Source organism: Etheostoma cragini, chromosome 4, assembly GCF_013103735.1.
Source record: "Etheostoma cragini isolate CJK2018 chromosome 4, CSU_Ecrag_1.0, whole genome shotgun sequence".
NCBI classification, from domain to species: domain Eukaryota; kingdom Metazoa; phylum Chordata; class Actinopteri; order Perciformes; family Percidae; genus Etheostoma; species Etheostoma cragini.
Window position 1 is genome coordinate 18568153 of NC_048410.1, and position 24285 is coordinate 18592437.

Here is a 24285-nt window from a genome sequence, read left to right on the forward strand (position 1 = left end):
ATATATATATATATATATATATATATATATCACCAGTATAATATACTATCAACCTTCCAACTGCTGCAGACATGAATCACACTAAGCTAGTTTAAGTCATATTTCTCGGATTTATCTCAATTTGTTAAGGTAATGACAAATCCTCCAAGTACATTAAAGTTAGCCATGGTGTTTTACAAGGCTCAGTGCTTGGAACAATTCTATTCTCCTTATATATGCTTCCTTTAGGCAATATTATTAGGGAACACTTAATTAACTTTTAATGTTATGCGGATGACACAAAATTTTACCTGTCAATCAAACCAGACAAAACCAGTCAGTTAGCTAAAGTTCAAGCATGCATTAATAAGATATAAAATCATGGATGACCTACAATTTTCTGATGTTAATCTCTAACAAAAATGAAGTTATTGTGCTGGGCTCTAAACACCTCCAAACCTCATTATCTAAAGATGTAGCTACTCTGGATGGTATTGCCCTGGTCTCCTGATTATTTTTGATCCGGATATATCCTGAATAATGGGAAAACAATAAAAAAAAAAACTCAAGAACAGTCTTTTTCATCTTCGTACCATTGCCAAAATTATGAACATCCTGTCTCAAAACAATTTGCCCATGCATTCGTTACTTCTAGGCTGGACTACTGTAAGTCTATCTTACTATCAGGTTTGCTCAAATGAGTCCCTTAAAACTCTCCAGCTGATCCAGCACGTGTTCTGAAAACAACTAAGAAAGGAGCTCATATTTCTCCTGTATTAGCTTATCTACAATGACTTCATGTAAAATCTAGGATTGAATTTAAAATCCTTCTCCTGACCTAAAAAGCTCTAAATGGTCTAGCACCAACATATCTAGAACATCTTTTAGTACCTCATTACCCCACTAGAGCACTACACTCCACCTCTCTTAGTTATGCTGTTATAGTTCTAGACTGCCGAGGGACTTCCTTTCTTTGACACACTGAACTGCTCTCTCCTCTTCCTTTCCATTTGTGTGCATCCCGTCCCAGAAATGTTATTACTAACCTAGCTCTGGGGAGTTTACTCCTCCGAAGTCCTTTTTTTTTTTTTTCCACCAAACATATTTCCTTGGATTAGGATGGCAAGGAGCAATTCATTAATCAATTGGTGCCACATTTTGGTACCTTAAAACACGTAAGCTTCTATGTCCTCTGCGTCTGTCCCAGAGAGCGGGGCTCAGCTCCGACACACAAGCAAAAATCTATCCACTGATTTACAGACGTCTCTTTTGCCATGTAAGTCTATGGGAAAAGTATTTTTGGGCCACATGGCATCCCATGGAGGGTTACCAAAGTTGCAATTACACTGTTTGGCTGCTATGTCAAATTAGTTTCAAAACCCAGCTCACTTCCTGGGGGCGTGGAGTAAACACAATGTGTTTTACGGCAAGACATAGGAAACAAATGTCAACAAACAATTGCGATAGAAAACGCATCTATAAAAATCAATTCTATACAGTACCAGTGCAAGTGTAATGTGTTCCATTGTCAAAGTCTAATTAGCACTCAAATGCTGTTGAATTTTGAATGAGCTTGAGCGTAGCTAATGTCTTTTTGGGAAGTCCTGCAAAAAGCTATTACAGTAATCTAATCTCCTGAAGAGGAATGCTTAGACCACTTTTTCAGAGTCAGACTGGGACAGCAAGCTCCTCCTCCGTTTGGAAAGGTTTCTTAAATGGTAGAAAGTGGTCTTCGTAATTGCGGTGATGTGATGAATACTAACACCCAGGTTTCTGACATGCTCACTGTGCTTTAAAGAAAATGGTGATAATGCGGATACAACCCATTCAAAATGTCAAATCATGATAGAGTTTATACAAACACCACGCATGCACATTTGCAAGAGTGACTGTTTTTCACCAAATAAGTGCTTGTGACGGTTTAATGGCAAAGCTTCAGAAAGAAGTGAAAGAGCAGCAGATAAATAGACATATTTATGGCTAAAAAGTCAACTCCTCAGTACCATTGGCAGGTCAATCACAAAACACAGTTGACATTTTACAAGTCAAACTAAGTTTTGAGGCAAAAATAGAGATTTGGTTAGTTTGAACCAGGTGAAGGCGAAGCATCCTAAAATCCCCAGAACCCAAAGGACTATTTGTGGCTAAAAATCAAACTGACACGTCAAAAGGCCAATGATAATATGAGTTAATATTGCTAATACTTCTGGTTGACCTAAGATTTGGCTGGCTTAAGGTGCTTGGCCATCAAAATGTTCTATGCGCTGATGCCTCCTGCTGGCCCAGCTCTCTAAAATGCATTAAATATTACTGCAGTGCCCAAGGTTTGAATGTGGCAGATGAACTTGGCCACATCCCCATCTATGTCTTTTTTATGTATAATCCTCATCTCCTGACAACTCTCTGATGGAGGCAAAATGTTATAAACTACATTTTAACAATAGATATTCTGCATGTTCTACACACAGTGACTGAATGTTTTCAGTTTTTAAAACCACCAAAATTAACAAATGTGTCCTTCCATTGTTATTCATTTTACCAACGTAGCTGACAAGCTAGCATTCTTCTTTGGCAGTGTTTGGGTTCAATTAATCAGGCAACGAGGCAACAATGAGGAGTTTCTGCTGTGATAAAACACAACGGTAGCTAATTCACTGCCTGCTATAAATCCGTCGTCTTCTTTTTCTCACCTTGTCATAGAGCACTTCCAGCTCCTTGTCGCCCTCCTTAAACTGCGTCAGATGAGCCAGCAGCTGACGACCAAAGTGTACGTAGACCAGGCCTGCTGAGCTGAGCTTGGTCACCCATTGCTTTTTTGGACACAGGCTGTGAAAGCTTTCCGCAAAGGTCCTGAAGACAGGGAAGACAGTCCATTAGCGACAGCAACATAAATAGAGATGGCCTTTTTAAACACAGGATAATATTCTATTCACAGTGGGTGAAAAGAGTTTATAGCTTGTACAGTATGTACCAATCAACTAGATTTTTTTTTCTCATAAAAAAACGATATTGATAGCCCTTTCGATACCACGGGCAAAGAAAAGAAAATTGTAGGCACACAAAACAGAATATTTGTTTTCTTTTATTAACAATCTGCACATAGTGTTGGTACAAAAAAGGTCACTGAACACAGAGTATTTCAACACGTTTATAATGTGTAGTGATTGATTGAAAATCTGATGTTTTTATAGCTTCTGTACTTTTGATACTATTAAATGTATAACTAACAGATCATACTGTATTAAACACGCGGTATCAGAAAAAAAGTAGTGGTACTTTTGACAACCTTTGTATGTAAGATTTGATGAAATATCCTATACTGTAGGTTATTGGTTATTACATAAATAATTTCTATCAAGTGATCAGGAACAGTACATCTATCACACAGATATCAATTAAAGGCACTGGCATCTATAAATAATCTCAACTTCAGAGAGCAAGTTTGCATTGACCGGAGAAAGATAAAAGCATGCTCAAGCGTGTTAGTAAGCATGAGCACACATGAATAGAAGCCACCGGAGGTCTCTCCTCAGCCACGTGGTTAGATGGGTGGGCTCCGGCACCCAGTCAATGCTGGTCATTTAATTGAAGCTTAATTAGGATGCTTGGGCTGTGGCACACCGGAAAACAGTCCGTCAAATGAATGAGTGACATGCTAGGGAAGCAGGAGGTAATCATAGCCATTAAATGACTAATTGGCCAAGGCCAAGCTGAGGCATTTCTATGCTGATATCAGGAGATGGGAGTGAATGAGCGAGGGGGGAATTCCAGAGAAAAATGGAAAAACGGCTGAAAAAGATTACCAGTTAATCAAACAGTTGGTGTGAAGTCAAAGATGGTAAACTAGCATTTACCATAAATAACTAAACCAAGGTGAGTTAGCAATGAAGAATACAAAAAACCTAGAGTTGGAAATATTTTGGAAAAATTAAGTATTAGTAAGTCAATTGAAGATAATGGGTAGACACTCAGTCTAGGTGCTAGTTCTGGGCTTATCATTAGGTTCACTCAGGTGTGTCGGCCAGAACACTACTTAAGGCCAATTATTCCAGAGTATGAAATGAACTGCTGAGAGATAGTTCTTATTCTGGTTATTTATTCCTCTTTCTTGTGTGAGTGAGTGTGAGGGTAATTCTGAGTGTGGTTTCTGTAAAGAGGGAAACAAATACTAATGAATAAAAGGAAACATATGCACACACTCATTCCTCCTTAAGCACTAATATACATTACCAAACATAAAATAAACAATAGTCAGAATATGACTATATATCTCTAACTCTAATAATGTAAGCAGAGAAGAAGTATTCAAACACTTCTTCTATGGGATTCTCAGATTCTCTACCACTTGTTAAGTTACCGATAATGTAGACCGCACTTTCTGTCAACTATGATACGCTTTAAAGCCTCCAACTAACTAAATGGCTGAATGCTTTTATTGTGAAAACTCCGGACCTCATGCTATGTTCCGTACGAGCTAGCAAAGCCTTGATAGAGAAGCCTCGGTAACGGTACAGATAACAATATTTAACACCACTTAGCGTTAAGTTGTATTCTACTCAACCACAAAGTAGTGAACAATCCTAACAACAAGTAGTAAAAATAGAAACATGTTTAAAAACGATGTTACATATTTTGGCCCAACGTACTGAGTCAGGTGAACAAAAGTTCGAAACTAGCTAGCATGTACGAATGTGGCTATCATTAGCATGTAGCGACCCATTGAACTCTTAACTTTCATCCACATTAAATAGCACAAATAACAGCTGGTTTGACAAATAAATACAATATCACAAGCGAAGCAGCAGATGTGCTTACTCTTCTCATATACGCACACTCTGAAGGGAGGTGCCGCACAAAACTACAATTCAACTGACCGACTAACTTTTTTTTAAAAACTTTTTTTACTTTTTTATTAAATAAATTTACAAACATTAAGACATCGCAGTTCGAAACATACATATATAGGAAAGAACTTGCAACTTATATATAATCAAGTAGCAACAGTAATAAAAAATACAATATAAACAAAACCATGAAGTAGACATCGTAGTAACTGACCGACTAACTATCATACTGATTATTAACTGTGTGATGTCACCTATAATTTAGAAACCAGCACGCGCTTTGGCTAGCCTGTTGAAAGCACTGAACGAATGGGAGTAAACGTGGAAAAAAAGCACAATATGGTCAACTGTACTAAATAATAGCAACACTAACATAACTTTGGCGCCTTTTCTACACTAAGCATTGTTTGAACATACTTCCCAGTACTACATACTTGTAGTTTGGCAATCACACTACACTGCACCACTTCCTTATACAAACCCCTATATCATTAAACAGAATTGCATACTATTTTCTATGCACAAATGATGCTTCATGAATCTGTCACCTACTCAGAGCATCACAAGAACCTCAATGACCTGAGAAACTCAAGCACTTTATGAAAATAATATGCATCATTCTGAGGCCAGTTGTCCCAATGTCCCATAAAATGACAGGAGATTTGGCCTGCAGTGTGGGCTTTAAAAAAAGAGGACTTTCTAAATACAGCAATGTCAGAAAGAGGTTTTTCAACTGGGGTTGGTTTTAAATTCACTCACCTTACCTCATAATTCATTCACCTTACTGACTCAATTCCACTGTGTTTAAAGGCCCTGGACTCACACAGGTGTTTTCAATTAATCTAATTGGACCACACTAAATTAATATATACATATATATTAACACACACACACACACGCACACACACGCTAAAAAAAATTGATCATTGATTTGTTTGTCCTTTGAAAGGCAGATGTCGGGTTATGTTTCTTTTTAATTCATTTAGATCGCACGGTGACCTTCAGGACTGTAGACTAAATTGCTTTATAGGAGCGTTTCAGAAACTGTCATAGTATCTGGCCCATTGCTGGTTTAACCCCTTATTTTCTGAGACAATCATTTTAAGTAGGATTTGTAATGGCAAACCAGCAGCTTCCATGTTCTGCGAGGTGAAATTTGTGTTTTGTCAATGGAGTCTGATCTAGATATAGTGGATATAGTAAATATTTCACTTTTTTAGGAGGCTTAAATGCATTTTAATTCTACCCCTATCCACAGCAAAACATTTCGCACTACTCAAAGCTGCAGAACACAGGAGTTGCTACCGCTGCCTCAATCAATTAGTTAGGACACAATAACCAACTATGGTGAACCAAAGTTTGTGTTATTGTGCGACTTTTCTAACAGAGTCCAAGCAGTACAATGCTTAGCTTTCTGTGAGGTACTCTAATCATGGGGCTGTAACGACCCACATCCAACTGACTGTACTGCACTGAAGCAACATCGTCATACAGAAACCTACGTCAGGTCACGTCAGATTTAGAAAGACTTGGGGAAACAGCATTTTAAAAACATAATTTGAATAAAATGTGAATGTTTGGACTTGAATTAAAACGGAAAACTACAGGGAAGCTACTGAATCATTAAAAAAATACAATTACAACTACTGTGTTGTTTTGATACTGCTGTCAACTTCATATGTGCACTGTCACTGTTGTTTTTTGTTTGTTTGTTTTTAAACGAGGACTCCGATATTTTCTCGTCGTCTCCCTCTCTAATTTCCACCAGCACCCGAGCTCACTTACTGTATATCCATCCCTCCCGTCAAAATCATCTTGCCCACATCCATCCATGTGAGTGACTGCAACATTCTCCTGCGGCCCCTGACAGTGTCGTGGCAGCTTCTGAGCCTCGTGAACCAACAGCGGGGGGGGGGCGTTCAATTGAAGGAGCACTAATTATCACTAACCACCCACTAGGAAGAGAGCCCCGGCATATCTTTATCACCATGGTCATAAAAGCTATCTCCGATTATCATCAGGACATTAAGCTGACAAGACATCTGGAATAGGCCGATTACTCAACTTGATGAGACTTCAAGTGAATGCAATCACTCGGAAGGAACTTGGCAGGAAACTTAGCAGAGAACTTGGAGCGTGCTCCTTCATGATCCATGCAAATAAGGTGCTTTAAGGATGTCAGAACAAAAGCCCCAGTATATTTAATACTCTCTCCTCCTGGACCCCAGCTAAAGAGGATATGATTCTTTACACTTTGTTTTCCGGACAACATAGAATGGTTTGAAATCCAGGTATTTGATAGAAACAGCATGATAACAAGCACTCCTTACTTACAACAATGATTCATGTACAGTGTATATTACAAATATCTGTTACTGTAAAGAATATAAGATCAAGTTCTTTGGCTGAAGACCCCCACATTGGACTACATGGTAATTTAACTATCAAACTTAAGCAGTTACTTTCAGCAGAAATTGAAACATTTCACCAAAGCTAAAGAGTAAATCTCATCAGTGCCAGTGAGACAAGAAGCACGCAGCATGCTTCTACCAAAATCTAATAATTTTTGTGATTGGTTACACATCATAGAAGCATGCAGGAAAAAAAACTATGTTACGCACAGAAACTGTGTTGGCATAGTAGGAGCTGTAAAAATAAAAATAAAAATGTGTGCCGTAATGTTGGCATTTCTTTTGTTTTAAAAAATTGGTATCAAAAAAAATTATTGTTCAAGAACCGGTATCAAAGTCACGATATTGATATCAGTACTGGTATTGAATATTTTTGAATTATACCCAGCCCTAAGAAAAACACTGTAATATGATTCACCATATTGAAATAAACCTACAATGTGGTTCCCATGACCGGTGATGAACAATAAATATTTATATATTCCCCGGTCTTGGTTTATTCAGTCCAGTCAACAATTGACATCTAAAACATAATAAACTGAATGTCATTGCAGCAGCTTCACCTCTGGTGATGGTCATAGCGATGCCTCTTTGGGTCAAACTCTCCTCCCACATCTACAACGATGTCACACTCTGCAAGCTGTGCCGGGTCCCGGGTCCGGATGATCTTGGCATCCTGTGCAATGAATAGAATGATTTAAAGATCTGCATTCATCTATCATCAAAAATCTGATTCCATCTGATTTTTGGGACAAAAAATTACATCTGGACTTTATGTAAAGGCCCAATTTAGATTTTCTAAACGTTATGAATCTAAGAGCCAAATAAAAGCATTTACTGTATATATCAATAACATTATATGAAGTGATCATGTGAGGATTTTAACTCTTTACTGTGGTGAGTAAGTTTGGTAATGGGTCTGACTCTGCAACTTTGTTCACATTTAGGAAAGGGTTTGTGCCATAGTTAAATACAGAGTAAATCCAATCTATGATAAATGGGTCATTTCTTAACTTCTGTTGTAATTTGGATGTAGATTAAGCCATGTTCAGAAAATATTTAACTTTAAATAGTCAAACGTTATACCCCTAAAGAGGTAGGCATTTGTAGGAGCACGTTTATAGTAGTTGTACACTAAGGTGTTTTTGCTATTATTCCTCCTAAATTGTAAAATGTATGATCATACTAGAATTATTAGGTCTATGTTTGTCATCTTCCTGGGAGCTCCATCTCTCTGTACAACAGCACCCCCATTTGGAGTGTTATAAAATTACGCGTGATGTAGGATAAAAGATAAAACAAAGTTCTCAAAAAACACACCAATGCTGGGTATAGAAACAGGTTTAAACAACAAGATTTAAACCGAAGTAGTATCGACACAGGCCTGTACTTCAACACCAGCAGTTAAAGGAACAACTCAGGCACCCATCTGGCTCCCTCCCTCTCTAAACAGTCCACTACGGCAGCATACTACCTACCTTGTACTCAGGTAGCTGACGGAGGAAGAAACAGGCGAGAACTTCGTCACAGTGAAAGGTGCCGTTGTGAGTTCCGATCGTGTTGCTCATGTTTTCAGTGCGGAGCCTCTTCGGTTGACTTGACATGTGTCGTGGTGCTATGCGAGCAACGTCCACCGAGAGTATACGACGGCAGTACGCTCCGGAATTTAACAATCGTAAAGCACTTGTAGGCTTGCTTAAGTTTATTTGTGACGATATCTTTGTTAAATTAGCGATAAATGCTATGCCTACACGCCACATTCAAACACGAATTTACACGACAGGCGCTGGCGACGGAATGATTTGGCAGCCGGACCGGATATGGTGCGCCTGTTTTGCGAACATAGACCGTATACGGTCTATGTTTGCGAACCAGTGAAACCGTCCTTTAACTGTCTATGGAAAGTCCCCAGAGATTGTTTCTACATTACATTTAGAATAAGTACCTGTGTTAATAATTACATACTTAAACTGAGCTGAAGCCCGAAATGTTATTTATAAAGATATCTATTTTTTTGCAAATGCAATAATTCACTCGTTTAATAGAATGCATAGTATGCTGTCAGCAGAGGGCGCTGAAAGCAGGTAAAATAACCTCTCAAACCCTCACATGGAGAGTTGGTTTAATATATTTTTTATCATCTCTACAGTGTAAAACTCTGAACATATTGAGTAAGGAATTAAAAGCCTTACATAAAAAAAACGGAATAAAGGATTGAAAAAATAATCTGCATTAGTAACCGGGTGAATTTGGCAACTGCCCGGGGCCCCAGAACCTCATGGGCCCCAAAGGCTCCATCACTGTGGTAATGTGTTTGTTTTAACTGCACATTAGTTTAATAACATGCACTGCTAAAACAGAATATAAACTACGATTAAAGGCCTACAGGCAGGTCATGTAGTCTATTAGCTAATCTAGAGGCCATGTTTCAAAGTCTAGTTTTAAAAGCATTATTAATTGTGCTTCTGCGGTTGCTATAAAGTGTGTATTTTATTAGTGGAACTATAGTGATTAGTTAAATGCAAATATAGTCAAAAGAGTTGCAACGTTGGAAGTGGGTTAATATAATACATCCATTATTGGGATCATTAAGGAGGTTCAGACTCAGCTGTCACCCCAACTCTCGTTCTCGCGGCATTACCTTCAAGGTTTATTGACAAGGTAATTAGCCAGATGGGACCCCTGTAGTAGTCGGGCAGAGAAGAGAGGCACCCCGGCTTCCAGTCTTTTGTCGTGTGAACCTACGGAGCGACCGGTGTAAACCATCAGTCGTTACATTCAACCCCGAGCCTGATAACGGTAGGTTTTCCTATTACAGTAATTATTGCTGAATCCGTTTCCTGCATGGCACGATTCACCACTAAGATGCTGGTAATCCTGTTCAGTGCGAATGCACCAGTCTGATACTGTGTGCATACATTGCGCCAGCAAGCGCAGGTATACTGTGCGTTTTAAGAGATGCAATTTCTGTCTTTCGGGACAATAGGGAGTCTTTCAAGGCCACACGATTTAAATCAGTAAATCTAGTCGTGCATTTGGTGCGATATATGTCAGATGTACTACCGCCAGGTGGCGCTGTACGTCAGTCATTCTGCTGAGATCACCATCTCACCAAGCATGTTAACTCTATATTTTAGCTTAATTAAATCGATACACATTGATTTTTAAGGGGGCTTCCATTTCCCTTTGAGTGTGGGGCTGTAGGGTTTCTCTTGGAAAGAATGGCCCATCTACATCTTGTACTATCCCGACATGGACTGCATTTTTGCGTTAAAAGTTTAAATGAATTGGCAGTAGATAGAAAAAGTTGTTACAGTTTGACATGTTGAAAAAACATAACGTCTATAGAATCAATGTCGGTCAGCATTTTTGTTGTTGTTTACGAATAACTAGATTGTAGGATTAAAAACTAAAGTTAATTCATTTATTCCAATTTCCACCATTTTTAACTTCTACTTTTTTTCTATTTATAATCCCTGGCTACATGAGTAAACACATAAGGTATTATTTACTGTTTTGCATTTGCCATTAAGGCCTTATAGCCCTGATCAGCACCATGGACAGCGCACACAGACACAACAGGCGGAACTCGCCTGGTGATGTTGAACATTGGATGTTTTTTTTTTATGTTGGCTACTTTTTTTGAGACAACAGTAGTCTCTTTCACTTGTCATGTATATCGTATTCTAAATGTGCCATCAATTCCATCACAGCTTTGTAACAAATGATAATTTGCCTATCTAATATAGCTGAAATAATGACTCCTAACACTGGTAATATGTGATTGAGTCAAGTGGGTAATTAGCATAACTCTGTGTAATTGGTGACTGGTATTCCTCTAGAATACAAATTTAGAAAACAATGCCACTACCTCTTATTATTCTGAATAGATTATGCAAAATAGGAAAAGATCATCTTATCTTTAACAAGTGATGTGTGTTGACAGAACATGCTGGACATAAACAGCTGCCAAATAAAACCCATGCAGATACACAAGAAAAAAAGATCAGAGAAAGACTTACAAGATAAGGTCAAGAAAAGATAAATGTGAGGGGTCACAAATGGAAAAACAGTGACTCACGACCATGATCGCATAGTGTTTAGTTCAATAAAATCCCAACAGAATATTGGCACCCATTAGGGATGAAGCACAACATAATGGGAACCTTTTTCAAGAAGGTACCTAATTTACAAATAACTTTAAACCTACGTGACTGTTATAACAAATTAGGTTAAACATAGATGGACAATCTTTGTTTTCTTGTAAAATATAGTTATCTGATATTCTTCATGGGTGTAGAAAACCTTCAAAATGCAATAATCAGAGTAGCAGAAATCATGTTTTAGTTAAACTGCTGTAAAGAATCAAAAGATAACCGTTTTTTTTTTATTTTGCTTTGTGGGGTACTCAAGCTGCCCCTTTTCCCAAAAACGGAATGAGTCATGGTCACAGGCAAACTGAAATAAACAAGCCTGAAGATAATGTTCATGTTCACCAGCCTGCACTGCTTCAGACAGCCAGCCTGTCCCCCATTGGCTCGCCTCATACCATGAGATACTGTTGTGGGGGATGACCGAGAAAACGTCACACTGCCTTTGATTTTCGCTGCTGCTTCCAGTTTTACACGCAGCGATGATGGGAAATGAACTCGCCCTGGCTTTACTTAAAAGGAAGAGCAGGGCAGCGGTCAATCAAAAAGTCAATTATTTGCTATAGGGCAAGTGTAGTAACATTCCCCTGAGTTACAACACTGCAGTGGTTGCAGAAGGTATGTTGTCTTAGTTGTGGATGCAAAATAGTAAACTGAAAAGGAATAATATGACAATTATGGTTTTGTGAGGAAACACACACAATATAAAAAACCTAATTAAAAACTGTATGTTGAAGTAAAGTTCAAAGCTGCCCATCACTTGTTTTCAAGCAGTGCGTTAATTCCTCATCCCTGCATATTGATTAAAGGGACAGTTCACTGCAAAATGAAATAAAAACATGTTTTTCCTTTTTCCTGTAGTGCTGTTCGTCCATCTAGATTGTTCTGGGGTGATTTGCCCAGTATTGGAGATATTGTCCGTAGAGATGTCTGCCTTCTCTCTGATATAATGGAACAAAAAATACATTTGAAAATTCACAGCAATGTGTATTTCCAGAAATCCTGACCTAGTTACTCAGGATAATCCACAGACCTGCAGTTTCGTGTAGGAATTATTTTCTTGCTACCAAACTACACCAGCCAGCCACATCACCGCCCAAAAAGGAAGCGTACTCATGGACAAGTGCTTTGTTCCTCTTTGTTTAGCTCTAACTGTAGGTAACCAATATTGGTAGTTTAGCTGAGCGTTAGTACGTTTTTCTCTGCTCGGTGATACGGTTAGCCGGTGTAGATCAATACAAATAAAATAGTTCCTACCAGTGATGGGAGTAACGGCGTTACTTTTTTCAGTAACGAGTAATCTAATTGATTACTCTTACCATCCTAATTCCTTGGTTAGTGGGCCGTCCATGAGACAAGCGCATAATGCTGACGATTGGCTGAGGTTGAGTAAAATTTCATGGTAAGCCAATCAGAGGTAGAATTGGGCGGGTGATCGAAAGCACACATAGTCGGGCACACAACGAACAACACAAACGACTCAGTCAACGAGAGATAGGTATGGCGTTATGAAATCGGGGGGGGGGGGGGGGGGGGGGTAACCGTGGTTTCCTGCTAAAGATTTCCCACCGTGGTCAGAAAACATAGGGGAGACACTTTGTTTCTCTCACTGTGTCTCTAGAGCGGCTACTCGCTCTGAAGCTAATCTCTAACTTCCCCCTCACTCTAAACACACACACACACACACACACACACCGGCTTGACGCACACAACAGCACACAAGTATAAACCTCAGGGCACTTTTGTATTAAGTGTCCATTTCATTATAATATTCAGATTTACCATAAATAATTGAACTTTCACATGTATTTTAAGTTCCATTAAAGAGGGGGGGAGGTGGGGTCACATTTGAGCATTTAAAAAATGTACTTTAAAGTAACGCATTAGTTACTTTCTGAAGTAACTTAGTTACTTTTGTAATTTGTGACTGAGTAATTTAATTACTTTTTGGAAGAAGTAACTAGTAACTGTAACTAATTACTTTTTAAAAGTAACTTACCCAATACTGGTTCCTACACACTCACAACCGGGTCTGGGGATTATCTAGTATTGTTACAATGCAGAGAAGGCACACATCTCTACAAACGATATTTCCAACACTGGGCAACTCACACCAAAACAAATTAAATTGATAACTAGCACTACAGGTAAGGGGCAAAAAATATGTATTTTTGATTTTGGGGTAAACTGTCCCTTTAATGATTACATAAAGTAGAGCAATGTCTTTCTTATTATAAAAGTTGACATAAAACTAAAGTAAAACATTTAAAGACATATGGGATTATGGAAATTGATTTGCTTTCAAATGACAGTAACATTATGACCTTATAATGAACAAAATGATTCCACCCGCTGGTTAATTTATCACATAAGATTTACTTTCAATTTCTCTACATGGTTTATCACATTACTAGATAAATGCATCACATGAATTGAGGGAATCTATGAATGTAATTCCTGATTTGACACATTTTGGTCGTCTCATCCTGACCGCCAAGTGCGCTAGCTGTTTTAATGAATCTCGTTTGTCAACCCTGAGGCGTCACACATTGTGTTATTGTTAGGTTTCACATTTGTGCGTTTTAGAAAATATCTGTGTGGTGCTTCTGATTTCCTGTCCCGCACCCTGAAAGAAAAAGTTCATTAACATGGACTACTTCCCCACAAGAGATCTAATGAGATAAAAACTGATCTCCCTGCAGCCAAAAGAAAAGACCCTCAAAACAACAGCCTAAAAAATGGTACGCATAATTATTAACACTACCCCCGTAACAGCTGGTGATCCTCTTCACTCAAGGGCATTTGGAAAGTATAGTTAATCCAATGATAATTTTGAGCATGGTTTATACATATTATCACTTCAATTGCTATGTGTGCTGTACAATTAGGCTGTCACCAATTACATGGCTGTAGTTTACTAGCCTGTCTAAGCCTTTGGTTCCCTCTAACAGATGCCCTTTATCAATGCAAGTGAAACCATCAAGACGTACATTAATGGACCTTTCAATGACATAATAAATTAAGTATATGTTATAAGTAGAGTGGTACAGGATGATGCTGAGCCATGCTATACGGTAGTGTGTGTGTGTGTGTGTGTGTGTATGTATATATATATATATATATATATATATATATATATATATATATATATACACACACACGTGTGTGTGTGTGTATGTATATATGTGTATGTAATTATATATATAAATAAATACATATATATATATATATATATATATATACGTGTGTATATATATGTATGTGTATATATATGTATGTATAGGTGTGTTAGTGTGTATGAGTGCGTCTTCATATGGGTCCATCCATTAGAATGCAGAGTGCGTCCTCCAGTGTGAGTCACCCCCTCACAAACTCCCCTCCCCTTCCTCCTCCCCACCCATCCACCCACCTCAACCACCAGCACCATCTAACTGCAGTCACCACCTAATATTACGCCTCTGACTTCACACCGGCCAACTGAGGATTCTGTTTCTACGGCAACACGCTCCAGACTCCTCCTTCGGCTCGTCCCCAGCTCCTTTCCCCTCCCCTCCCTTTCGTTCCTCCACCCCCGCTTCCCGGCACAAACCACGTGACTTTCAGGAAGGTTTCTCCAACCTCCCCTTTATTGTTATTAACCCTGTCCTGACCGGACCACTGCCGGAGGCTCTCCACAGCAGGCTGCCTGGCTGCCTGCTTGCCTCTCTGAGGTTTCAAAGGGAAATCAGACGCATCACTAATCTCTCTGGAAGATCAAAGCAGTGCTTGATCTAAATGTTGGATTTGCATATTTTAGAGTACTCAGAATGAGTCAATATGGTTCTTCAGTTGTCTGGGACAAATCTTGTAACTTTCAACAAGAGAGTAAAAAGCAGAAATAGTCAATATTTCCATATTAACAATGGTTCATACTAACTACTTAGATGTGAATGGGTCTTGCTCATTGTGATAATTCCACAACTTTGAAGTTTCCCTCAGCTCTACAGAGTTTTATATCAACTTTCAGTTTTTTTGATGTTGGCTGTGTTTCTTTATCTGTGTTTCAGTACTCAAAACATTGAGTATTGTAAAAGTTAACATAGCCAATGAGAACCTGGCTGTCAGCGTTCTTGGCCCAGCACAACTGGGCGAGCTCATGAATAGTAATGAGCTCAGGCAACATGACGTCAGCCTGACCAACTTTTGTAATTGGCCTGATTTTTCTGCTTATTTATTTTGAGTGGCTAGAACTGACAGAGCAGTTGCAGTTCATATTCACATTCACGACATAACAGAAACACTTATGGACCTAACATGTTGTTAAAAAATGCAAGTAAAAACGGTTTTGTGTGGCAGGGCACCTTTAAACGTGACAGATTTTATACCCCATTCTGTTCAGTGCAGTTGGTGTTTTCAGTTGCACACCTTCTGTATGAAGAAGCCATGATTTGAAGCGGATCGGACACTCATTACCACCAACTCTCTGAGACGCTAATAATTTGTGTGTGACTATTAGCACTGAATCACACTGTTTTTTTTGCAACAAGGCTCATTTACAGAAAGAAGCCAATTGTAAGCATATTACATCATTTAAAGCATAGAAGCACTGAGGCGCTATTTGCTTGTTGGCGAAAGTAGGGGTAAATTTCACCCTTTGTGAGTGCTTTCTTTTTGTCTTATTTTTTTTGTCTTTTATTTATTGGTGGCAAAAGCAGTGCAATCCTTTTCTGAGTTCACCCCCCACTGTATTCTACTTGCTCTGCATCAAACAGCTGACGCACACAGGTGCTAAGGAACGTAGTAGAGCAGCCCAAGAGCCAGATATTTCCTCACCAGTTGGTTGAGACCAAAACCTGTGCTGAAATGAGAGTGAATATTTGACTTAGATGAAGCAGGTGGCCCGAATTACCACTCCATTAAATGCTAATATTGTTCCTTGCTTACTGGATTTGGATGCTGATGTTCAACTTAAAAGCTAATAATATATCAGTGTTGTTTTCATAGCTTGTTTTTACATATTTTGAGATATTGTAAATGTGCAGACAGAGTATATGACTAAAGATGCACACATTTTTTTTTATCCAATAAGTTTTCGGTCAGTTTTATATTAAGACATCTTCTTTCCGATTCAGAGTATGTGGTGCTGTAATACAGGCCAGGTTAAAGGATGAAAGGCGTCAAACATCTTTTTATTGAGTTTTTAAACGGAAAGAGGGATCTTGGCGTCCGACAGTGATCTCACCTGATCATTACCTCACTGGCTCAACTGTTTCCTCAGCATCCTGTTGGGAGATATAGTGGTTGTATATGTGTGTGCATGTGCCTGAACACGTGCGTGTGTGTGAATGGATGAACTTTATGAATGAAAATCCTTCTTCCTGAGGTGCAGGCAGGAGGTGAGATCATCTTGTTGAAATGGAGAATCCCCCACACACCAACCCCCTTTACCCGCCCACCAATGCTGGTTGGCGCCAATCTTAATGAAATCCATCACTGGGCAAAACGCAAAATAGAGGCAACCTGAATGATGACAACGCCGTCCAATATCAGCTTTCTCGACTCACAGAAAGGGACCACACCATTGTGTATAATCAAACAGAGACATACTGTACATTAGCACACACAAATATAGACACACAGTTAGTTGCCTTCTTTCATCAGACCTCTGGTATTCTGCTGTTGGTTTCCAGTCAATATGATGTTGGAGCAGTGCTAATTATCTTTGCTGCTATTGTTCACGTTCTCTTTAGGAACAGAATTGAGTGGATTTGATGATTGGCCACCTATTCAGCAGTGTGTGACTCAAAGTGACAATGAGTAACACAAGGGCCTCTCGATGAAGATTCATAAATAGGCTCTCCAAAGAGCCAGAAGCTGCCCTCCCATTCATTCCCTGCACCCAACCAATCACACACATATACGCACCTCTACCTTCCCCCTTAAAAGGACAGGGACAATCTGTGACCATTTGGCTACACTCACAGTCAAAAGCCTGTGTACACACATGCACACACATGGCATTCCTCTTTGACATCCGTCACTGCAGGCTTTGTTAATTCTTGTCCACAGATTATGAGGCATGTTGCCAAACAATGCAACATTTTACATCAGCCATTTGGTTGGATACCACCAAGTGTGGTACAGTCATTCCTTCAGGAGTCTGATTGAAGCTTTGCAGTTCTAATCGTGCACATTTTCTCTTAAATCACAAGATGGTCTTTGCAGGTATGCAGCAAATCTCTCTCTATGTTACAGGAGAATGCACGTAGCTTTTTCTTAATCCACTGTGCAATCATTGAAATCTTACGGGAGTCCCACTGATATATATATATAAAATTATAATTATAATAAAAATTATATATATATATATATATATATATATAATTTTTTTAAGCTAAGCTATTTTTTGAGGTGTTTATTTGATAGGGAGTGTTACCCCTGCAGCATTCATTATGTGCTTGTTTCTGCTGGAGTTACCACAACAGAAGCAGAAGCTGTGTTGGTGGACTTTAGAGGCAGCTGCACGCGCCCTCAGAGGACTGAACATCCCTGACGAGGAGCCATCCTCCAACTACAAGCACCAATAAATAAATCATGAAGAAAGTTTTAAGAAAAAGATAGAAATAGAACACAGGATGTGCTTCTCCATTCAGACCGCCTTAAGACAGAATTCTAGATATGGATGGCATAAAATAGCAAGAATCATTAAAGCCGCTGATTTTTTTGCCCACTATTTCTATTTCATGTGATATTAAAACCAACGTTAAACATTCATAAACTACATTTTTGATAGAGTTCCTTGAATATGTATTTGGAAATTTGAAGAGGATGTTCTATTGGATAGTGAAATTAAACTACAAGCATCAGGTCCTCTGTCAAAACTTATTTTAGTAATGCAATAATTCTCCAACAGTGTCTACTGAGATGGTTGTTAAGAGTATTCTGTGGAGAAAAAAAAGGTAGTTAAACATTTAATTACTTTCATAAAATAAGCCCACTATTACTTTCCTGTTGCTCTCTGTTTCCCCATGTTGGCTCTGAAATTGTATAGTTATAATAAACGTCTTGTTTTGGGGCTTCTGTATCGCTCCACCACAAAGAGAAACATGATATAAAGTACTGAAACTATCTTAATTTGCTTTGGCAATCCTTCCTGCGTAGGCAGAAGGCGGAGTGACTCAAAAGATGAATAAATGAAAAGAGAAGCAATCTATTTATCTAACTGTATTTTCAGTAGAGGTGTCAAACTCAGCCAGTGCAATGATATTTTTTTTCATCAGGATTTCATGTAGCTGTGCAGGGAGAAGAAGAAAAGGGGGAGGTTTTGAATACTTGTTTATTGTGCAGGTCGGTCAGTCTCACATGGTCGGTCTGTGATCACCAGTTAGGGTTTCCCTTGCTGCAGCGCGATGAGGTCATCGTTAGGGTTTAAGCCCAACACGAACTTAATCTGGGAGATAAGAGCTGGATTTGGATTTATCTCTCAAAAAGGGTCATGTAGCTACAACCATCTAGACTGTCACAGTAAATACACAGCTCAGACATGGGACTCCCAGCTATTCCACAAACTCACATCTTCCTCTGCGTCAGCCAAGTAGTTTGACTCTTGGAAGATTCTCCGGTGTCTTATACACTGATTTCATCATGAGCTCCCGGTTGGCCTGCAGCGTTGGCATCCACATCTATGTGTAATTTAGGAAAAGTGAGTGAGTCCCATTTTCTTTTGCAGTGTAGCCTGCATACTTAAAGCTCACTATGATGATTTAGTTTCCATTTCCTGTGGAATGGCTCAACAAAACCCTGTAATATTTAAAAATTGGAATGGTTGCTCAGTTTGGATCTGTTCAAATGCAAACGTGTCTTAAAAGCTGGAAAAAGAATGCAAAAAAATCTTTAATTAGTATTTATTCTGATATCTCTAGTATTACACACCAATAACTTTTGTCAGTGATTTATGAATTTGGTTGTAGAAATTACTGTCTAAAAATCAGTGATGTCTTTCTTTGAGGACTTTAGGTAGGTGAGTTTTGTTTAAAAATATATACGTCGCATTCTGAATCTCGTTCATGACTTTGTGGTGTGCCCTTGAAATGAGATCCTGGTGGTATATTCGAACACAAAATAAGATCTGTCATGAAAGATGACAGTTGTTTAAATGAGTGTGATATTTTATTTCATTCAGGTTAATTAAAGTCGCTAAGGGAAACAACTCACGCTTGGGGAAAGTTCCATTTAGGTGCTGTGCTGTCCCACTCTCTCTATATCAGAGAAATGGGTCAGTAGAGATTGGAGAGGAAGGGTCCTAAATAAAAAAAAAAAAAAAAAAAAAACGATCTGCCGTCCTTCCTTCATGTCCCCACTGTGGCAGACGGGGTAGTGCTCACAGATTATGCACCAATTACACTTGATACAGACGGCGTTAATAGGGTTTGAAGGGATTTACATGGCGCTGTCCAGTCAAATGCTGCATGCTTTGGAGATGACATCATTTTGATCACCTCACACACCGACTGACCCCCTACCTCTCTGCCTAAGAGTAGCCTCATTCGCTCATATAGCTGTTTACCTGCGGTTGTCCCCTGTCTCACCAGACTAAGCTCGTCACGGCACATTTCTCCTCTGATAGGAAACGGACCCTGCATCCCTCCCATCCTCCTCCCCTCCACAGTCGTGTTTACTATAGGTGAGATAGGCCGTATAAATTCCTGCGTGTGCGCAGATCGCATCCTCAGAGAATGAAAAGGAGGAGGGAGGAGGTGTAGCAGCAGGAAAAACAAGCAAACCAAGGGAGCGTAGCTGTGTCTACTGCTCAGTGGGGTAAGCGCACGAGAAGACGCAGACCTCCAGTCAGGGCGGAGAAACATCCGAGAGGAGGAGGAGGAGTGAGCGTTGATGTTGACTATACCGACAAACCCATAAAGGAAGAATTATTAGAATCAATCACAAATTATAGAGTGGAATAAGCTTTTGCAGTCACCAGCGATGGACGTCAGCTGTCAGAACTGAGGTAGGAAACGTTGGTTTTACATTCAGTCGGCGTAAAAACAAGGTATGGGCTACAAGAAGAAAGCAGGTCGTCTGTAGCTGATTTCGTTCCTAAATAACGCATCCCGTCATTTTATTGTTGAAATGTAAACTGCAGCAGTGTTTTTGACTGGAAGTTCAGTGGCGTGTCAGTGATGGAAGCGGGATCTTAACCGCAGCAGGAGGTGCGAGGAGAAGCGATGATGCGCGCAAGAAACCCCTCCGACACATCCACAATGCACTGGGCTGTGACGGACCTTAGCCTGCTCCCGCAGCTGATACCTGGAAATAAATCAAATGAGAGCAGGAGAAGGACTATTAGCAGGCAGGATCAGTCGGATGTGAATGATTATTCCAGATTTCAGACACCAGATGTGTCTCAGTTGTTTGCAGGAAATTAGGATTGTTGTGGTTTGGTTGATGCGTCCTCCAGGCTGTCTGTCTTCTTTTGGAGTATGATTTCTCTCCCCCTATTTTATGAATTATAGATGGGTTTTATTACATACAGCTATACTGTATCACGGCTGACGGCTCATACATCAGATGCCAGGCACATAATAGTATGTTAATACATTTAGGTTTAGTAATTTGACTCAAATTGACCTTGAAACTGACATAGGATATGGATAGCAAGTACTAGATAATAACTTGGAAACCAATCCAGCTCCATGTTTGAGATTTTCTTTTGTAAAGAAAAAACACGTTTTCGTCTTATATGTTACAACAACACAACGATGCAGGAACTGTGAATTTTCATTATTTTACAAAGAAGGTACAACATGTCACCTCTTATATCCATGCTTGCCAGAGATATAGGAGGAATGGATCACTTCAAAAGGCCCTGACGAGAAATAATGCATTTTCTTTCTCCGCTAAGCGTGTATATGCTGCTGTCCTTGGAGAAATGGCACGCTTTGAAGAGGCTTGCAGAGTTCTCGTTATTATACAGCCATTATTTGATCTCATCCATTTTAATACAGCAGTGATGTTGCTCCAGCTGTGGCACCATTGTCTATAAAGCATTTGGTTTGTCACATACTAAACCAAAAGTCAGACTATATGTAATATTCTGAAAGATGTGAGGAAATGACTTAATTGAGTTACTGTGATGCTTTAGCACCTATATAAGGTTGCCAAGTTAGCCTTAGAGAGGGGCTGTACCTCATTAAAGGTAGTGCTGAACTGAGGCTTTCTCTGATTTATGGTCCAGACAGGCTGCTCTTTTGTCCTCTATCCACACATCCTGAATCATGTTTTACATTCTAGTAGCCTATTGACTTCAGATAGCCGACATGACTCATAAGTCATTGCTCTGACCACTATGCAAGTGAAGTGACAACCACTCTTATCTTCACCTAGGCTATATTTAATTTTACAAATAACAAACTGATGTTAACTTGGATTTGATTTATAACAACTTTCCTCTTCTTTTTCTCTCTTTCTCTCTTTCTCTCATACTATGCTTGGTCTCGTCCCTACTCCCAGTTCTCTACTTGTTCTGATGACCAGAGGCCCTCATGGCGCTTGTTCATGAACCTCGTGTCCCCTCTCCTTCTCTCTCCGGCTTCAACTCACCCCTCTCTGATCCTCCATCCTTTCGCCGCCTCGATGACGAAACACCCTGCACCCCAGAAATGGAACTTACCCCGACCCAGTGTGTCCTTCGCAACGTCCTCTCCATAGACACCGGAGGTGCTGTCCAGCCCGGGGGTGGAGGAGGAGAAGAGCAGACTGTTGGGCACAACCAGACACCAGGCGAGGAACAACAGGAGCACTTTGCCAACAGTGTCCTGAAGCTCCACGAGCATGATAGGAGTCCAGGAAGGACAGAGGGAGAGGGGCAGGAGATGGGGAGCAGTGCAGTCAGGAGCCAGGTGGATGACGCCAGGCTACAGTGCCAGTCGACCGGAGGGGGAGGAGGGTTTTTGGAGGGGTTGTTTGGGTGTCTGCGGCCTGTCTGGACAATGATTGGCAAGGCTTACTCCACAGAGCACAAACACGGCCTTGATGGTAAGTCTAACATTCAAATCCATTTCACTGGAAACACACACACAGATCTACACATACTGGCATTACTGGTTGCTAATAGTTTTCCAATAAAAGCAAGCATCAGCTCCGACTTAATTCCGGTCTAAAGCTTTGATATGCTAATTACATGATTGTATCTGCCAGTTTAATTACATTAAGCAGTTGGTAGAAAAATGACTCCCACAAAGGCCATGTTGTAAACAAACACTTTCGTTGATGTGAAAGAGCTGCAGTCAGAGTGAGACTCTATCAAAGCTGCACAGGGCTTATTTTCCCCTGATATTTTCCCCCATCCCTTCGCTTGCTTGTGCTCACCCCACCTCTCCCCACTACCACCCCATAATGAAACTAGCTCCCTGTGACGCTGTGTTGTTTATGTCTGTAGCCACTACAATAGTGCAGAGCTCCCCTGGGACTCCTCTGCCAAATCTGCTCCATGAATTATGCATGGCCACTCTCTGACCCTGCGCCTCTCATCTCTATTAACGCAAAGCTGACACACACACAGACACACACACACACACATATATGTGAGCCCAAGGATGACTGCACGCACACATAAACACATCCACAAATAAAAACACCTAATATCGAGCACTGCCACAAACACATACAGTACATAAAGATGCCAAAAACAAACTTGATTGAATAAATACAGCATCGCACGTCAGGCTTGAAGGTGGCAGATATATATGTCTTCTTGTCTTTTATAGCCTTCTGATATTTTATCACACGTTTGACTTCCATGTTTCCCCTCCGCTCCCCTCCTACTTTCATCTATCATTGTCTCCTTTTCACTCCTTTTCACCCAGTGCTGTTATCACTCCCAGCCCATCTGCCCCTCGCTGCTCCACTACTTAATACAGCATCACAGGGTGTCACACACACTGATGAGAGTAAAATAGATAATATGAAAGTGTCATAAATAGGGCTACTGCACCTGAATGCCTGCCTACCATCTCACAATGCTCTATTCTTAAGCGTTGATTGGAAGACACAATGTAGCACAATAGAAAGCAGAAAAATCCTTTATTCAAGGTTGAGAAGGACTGTGTGGAGCTTGGAAATTTCCTCATTTTTTCAGATCAAACAAAGCCGAACTGACAGTATTCTGGTGGCTCAGATGTTGCCTCATGTCTTTACTGTGGGACTTACTAGAAACTGGGTCTTCAATCTATTACTATAGAGCATAAATTATTTAAATCATCAGTATTAATATGATAAATGTGTCTAAATTGTCTTTCCCCCAGTCAGGAACAGCAGCAACGCCGGCTGTATATTTTCTCTATATTAACAGGCTGTCTTCGGCCACATGGACCCCTTCCAATCCATGGGGAATCCCCCTCCCTTCTTTTCTCTTTACACAAACAGTACTACCACAGCCACCACTACCGTCACTACCCCTCCATCTCCCTATTCAGCGTACACCCCCACCCCCTTACTGAGCATTGGACCACTGCTCAACGTCAGCCACACAATGGCACTAAGCAGGATTTAGGAGGCTGAGGAAGAATTAACCCACAGGAGATTAGAGCTCCCTGTCTGCCTGCACACCCTGAGTCTTAGGTTAAGATAAGGTTCAACAACCGAAAACTATATCAACTTGAGCTTTGCGTTGACTGTAAGAGCCAGGCTTACAACAGGTTTTACTGGGACAGGTCTAACCTATTCTTTTGTGCTGTATGCTCCCTGCTACTAGCTTTAGTTGTACATGCAGGCATTTTGATAGGAGGTGTTAGTCTTGATTTAATAGTTTAAGCTTTTGATACAGATTTTTAATGCATTCAACAATAAACATGAAAACATGTTTCGTTTTTATTTCATTTGCATTTAACAATGTTGTCATGTTAAAGGAATAGTTTGACATTT

General features: G+C 39.9%; 2 protein-coding genes and 1 long non-coding RNA gene across 5 annotated transcripts in view; 2 read left to right on the forward strand and 1 right to left on the reverse strand.

Moving 5' to 3' along the window:
• The window catches only part of LOC117943593, a 16993-nt gene extending 15726 nt beyond the window's left edge, over window positions 1–1267 (forward strand). Inside the window, exon 4 of the long non-coding RNA XR_004656385.1 lies at window positions 1215–1267. This is a non-coding gene — a long non-coding RNA (uncharacterized LOC117943593). The remainder of the gene's footprint in view (window positions 1–1214) is intronic.
• myg1 (myg1 exonuclease) overlaps window positions 1–9063 on the reverse strand; it is a 19150-nt gene extending 10087 nt beyond the window's left edge. The window contains exons 1-3 of the mRNA XM_034869814.1: window positions 8713–9063; window positions 7798–7910; window positions 2670–2829 (exon numbers count right to left, since the gene is read on the reverse strand). Of these exons, the coding sequence (XP_034725705.1) occupies window positions 2670–2829; window positions 7798–7910; window positions 8713–8994 (555 nt within the window). The 5' untranslated portion in view covers window positions 8995–9063. The remainder of the gene's footprint in view (window positions 1–2669; window positions 2830–7797; window positions 7911–8712) is intronic.
• Window positions 8422–24285, forward strand: part of LOC117943579 (mitogen-activated protein kinase kinase kinase 12-like) — a 30444-nt gene continuing 14580 nt past the window's right edge. The window contains exons 1-4 of one of the 3 annotated variants that reach the window (XM_034869796.1): window positions 8422–8432; window positions 18289–18295; window positions 20292–20371; window positions 21874–22398. In XM_034869796.1, coding sequence (XP_034725687.1) covers window positions 21906–22398 — 493 coding nt within the window. In that variant the 5' untranslated portion in view covers window positions 8422–8432; window positions 18289–18295; window positions 20292–20371; window positions 21874–21905. Of the gene's footprint in view, window positions 8433–9885; window positions 10034–18288; window positions 18296–19906; window positions 20372–21873; window positions 22399–24285 lie in introns of those variants that run through there. The other 2 variants (XM_034869797.1, XM_034869795.1) reach the window with 2 other exon arrangements.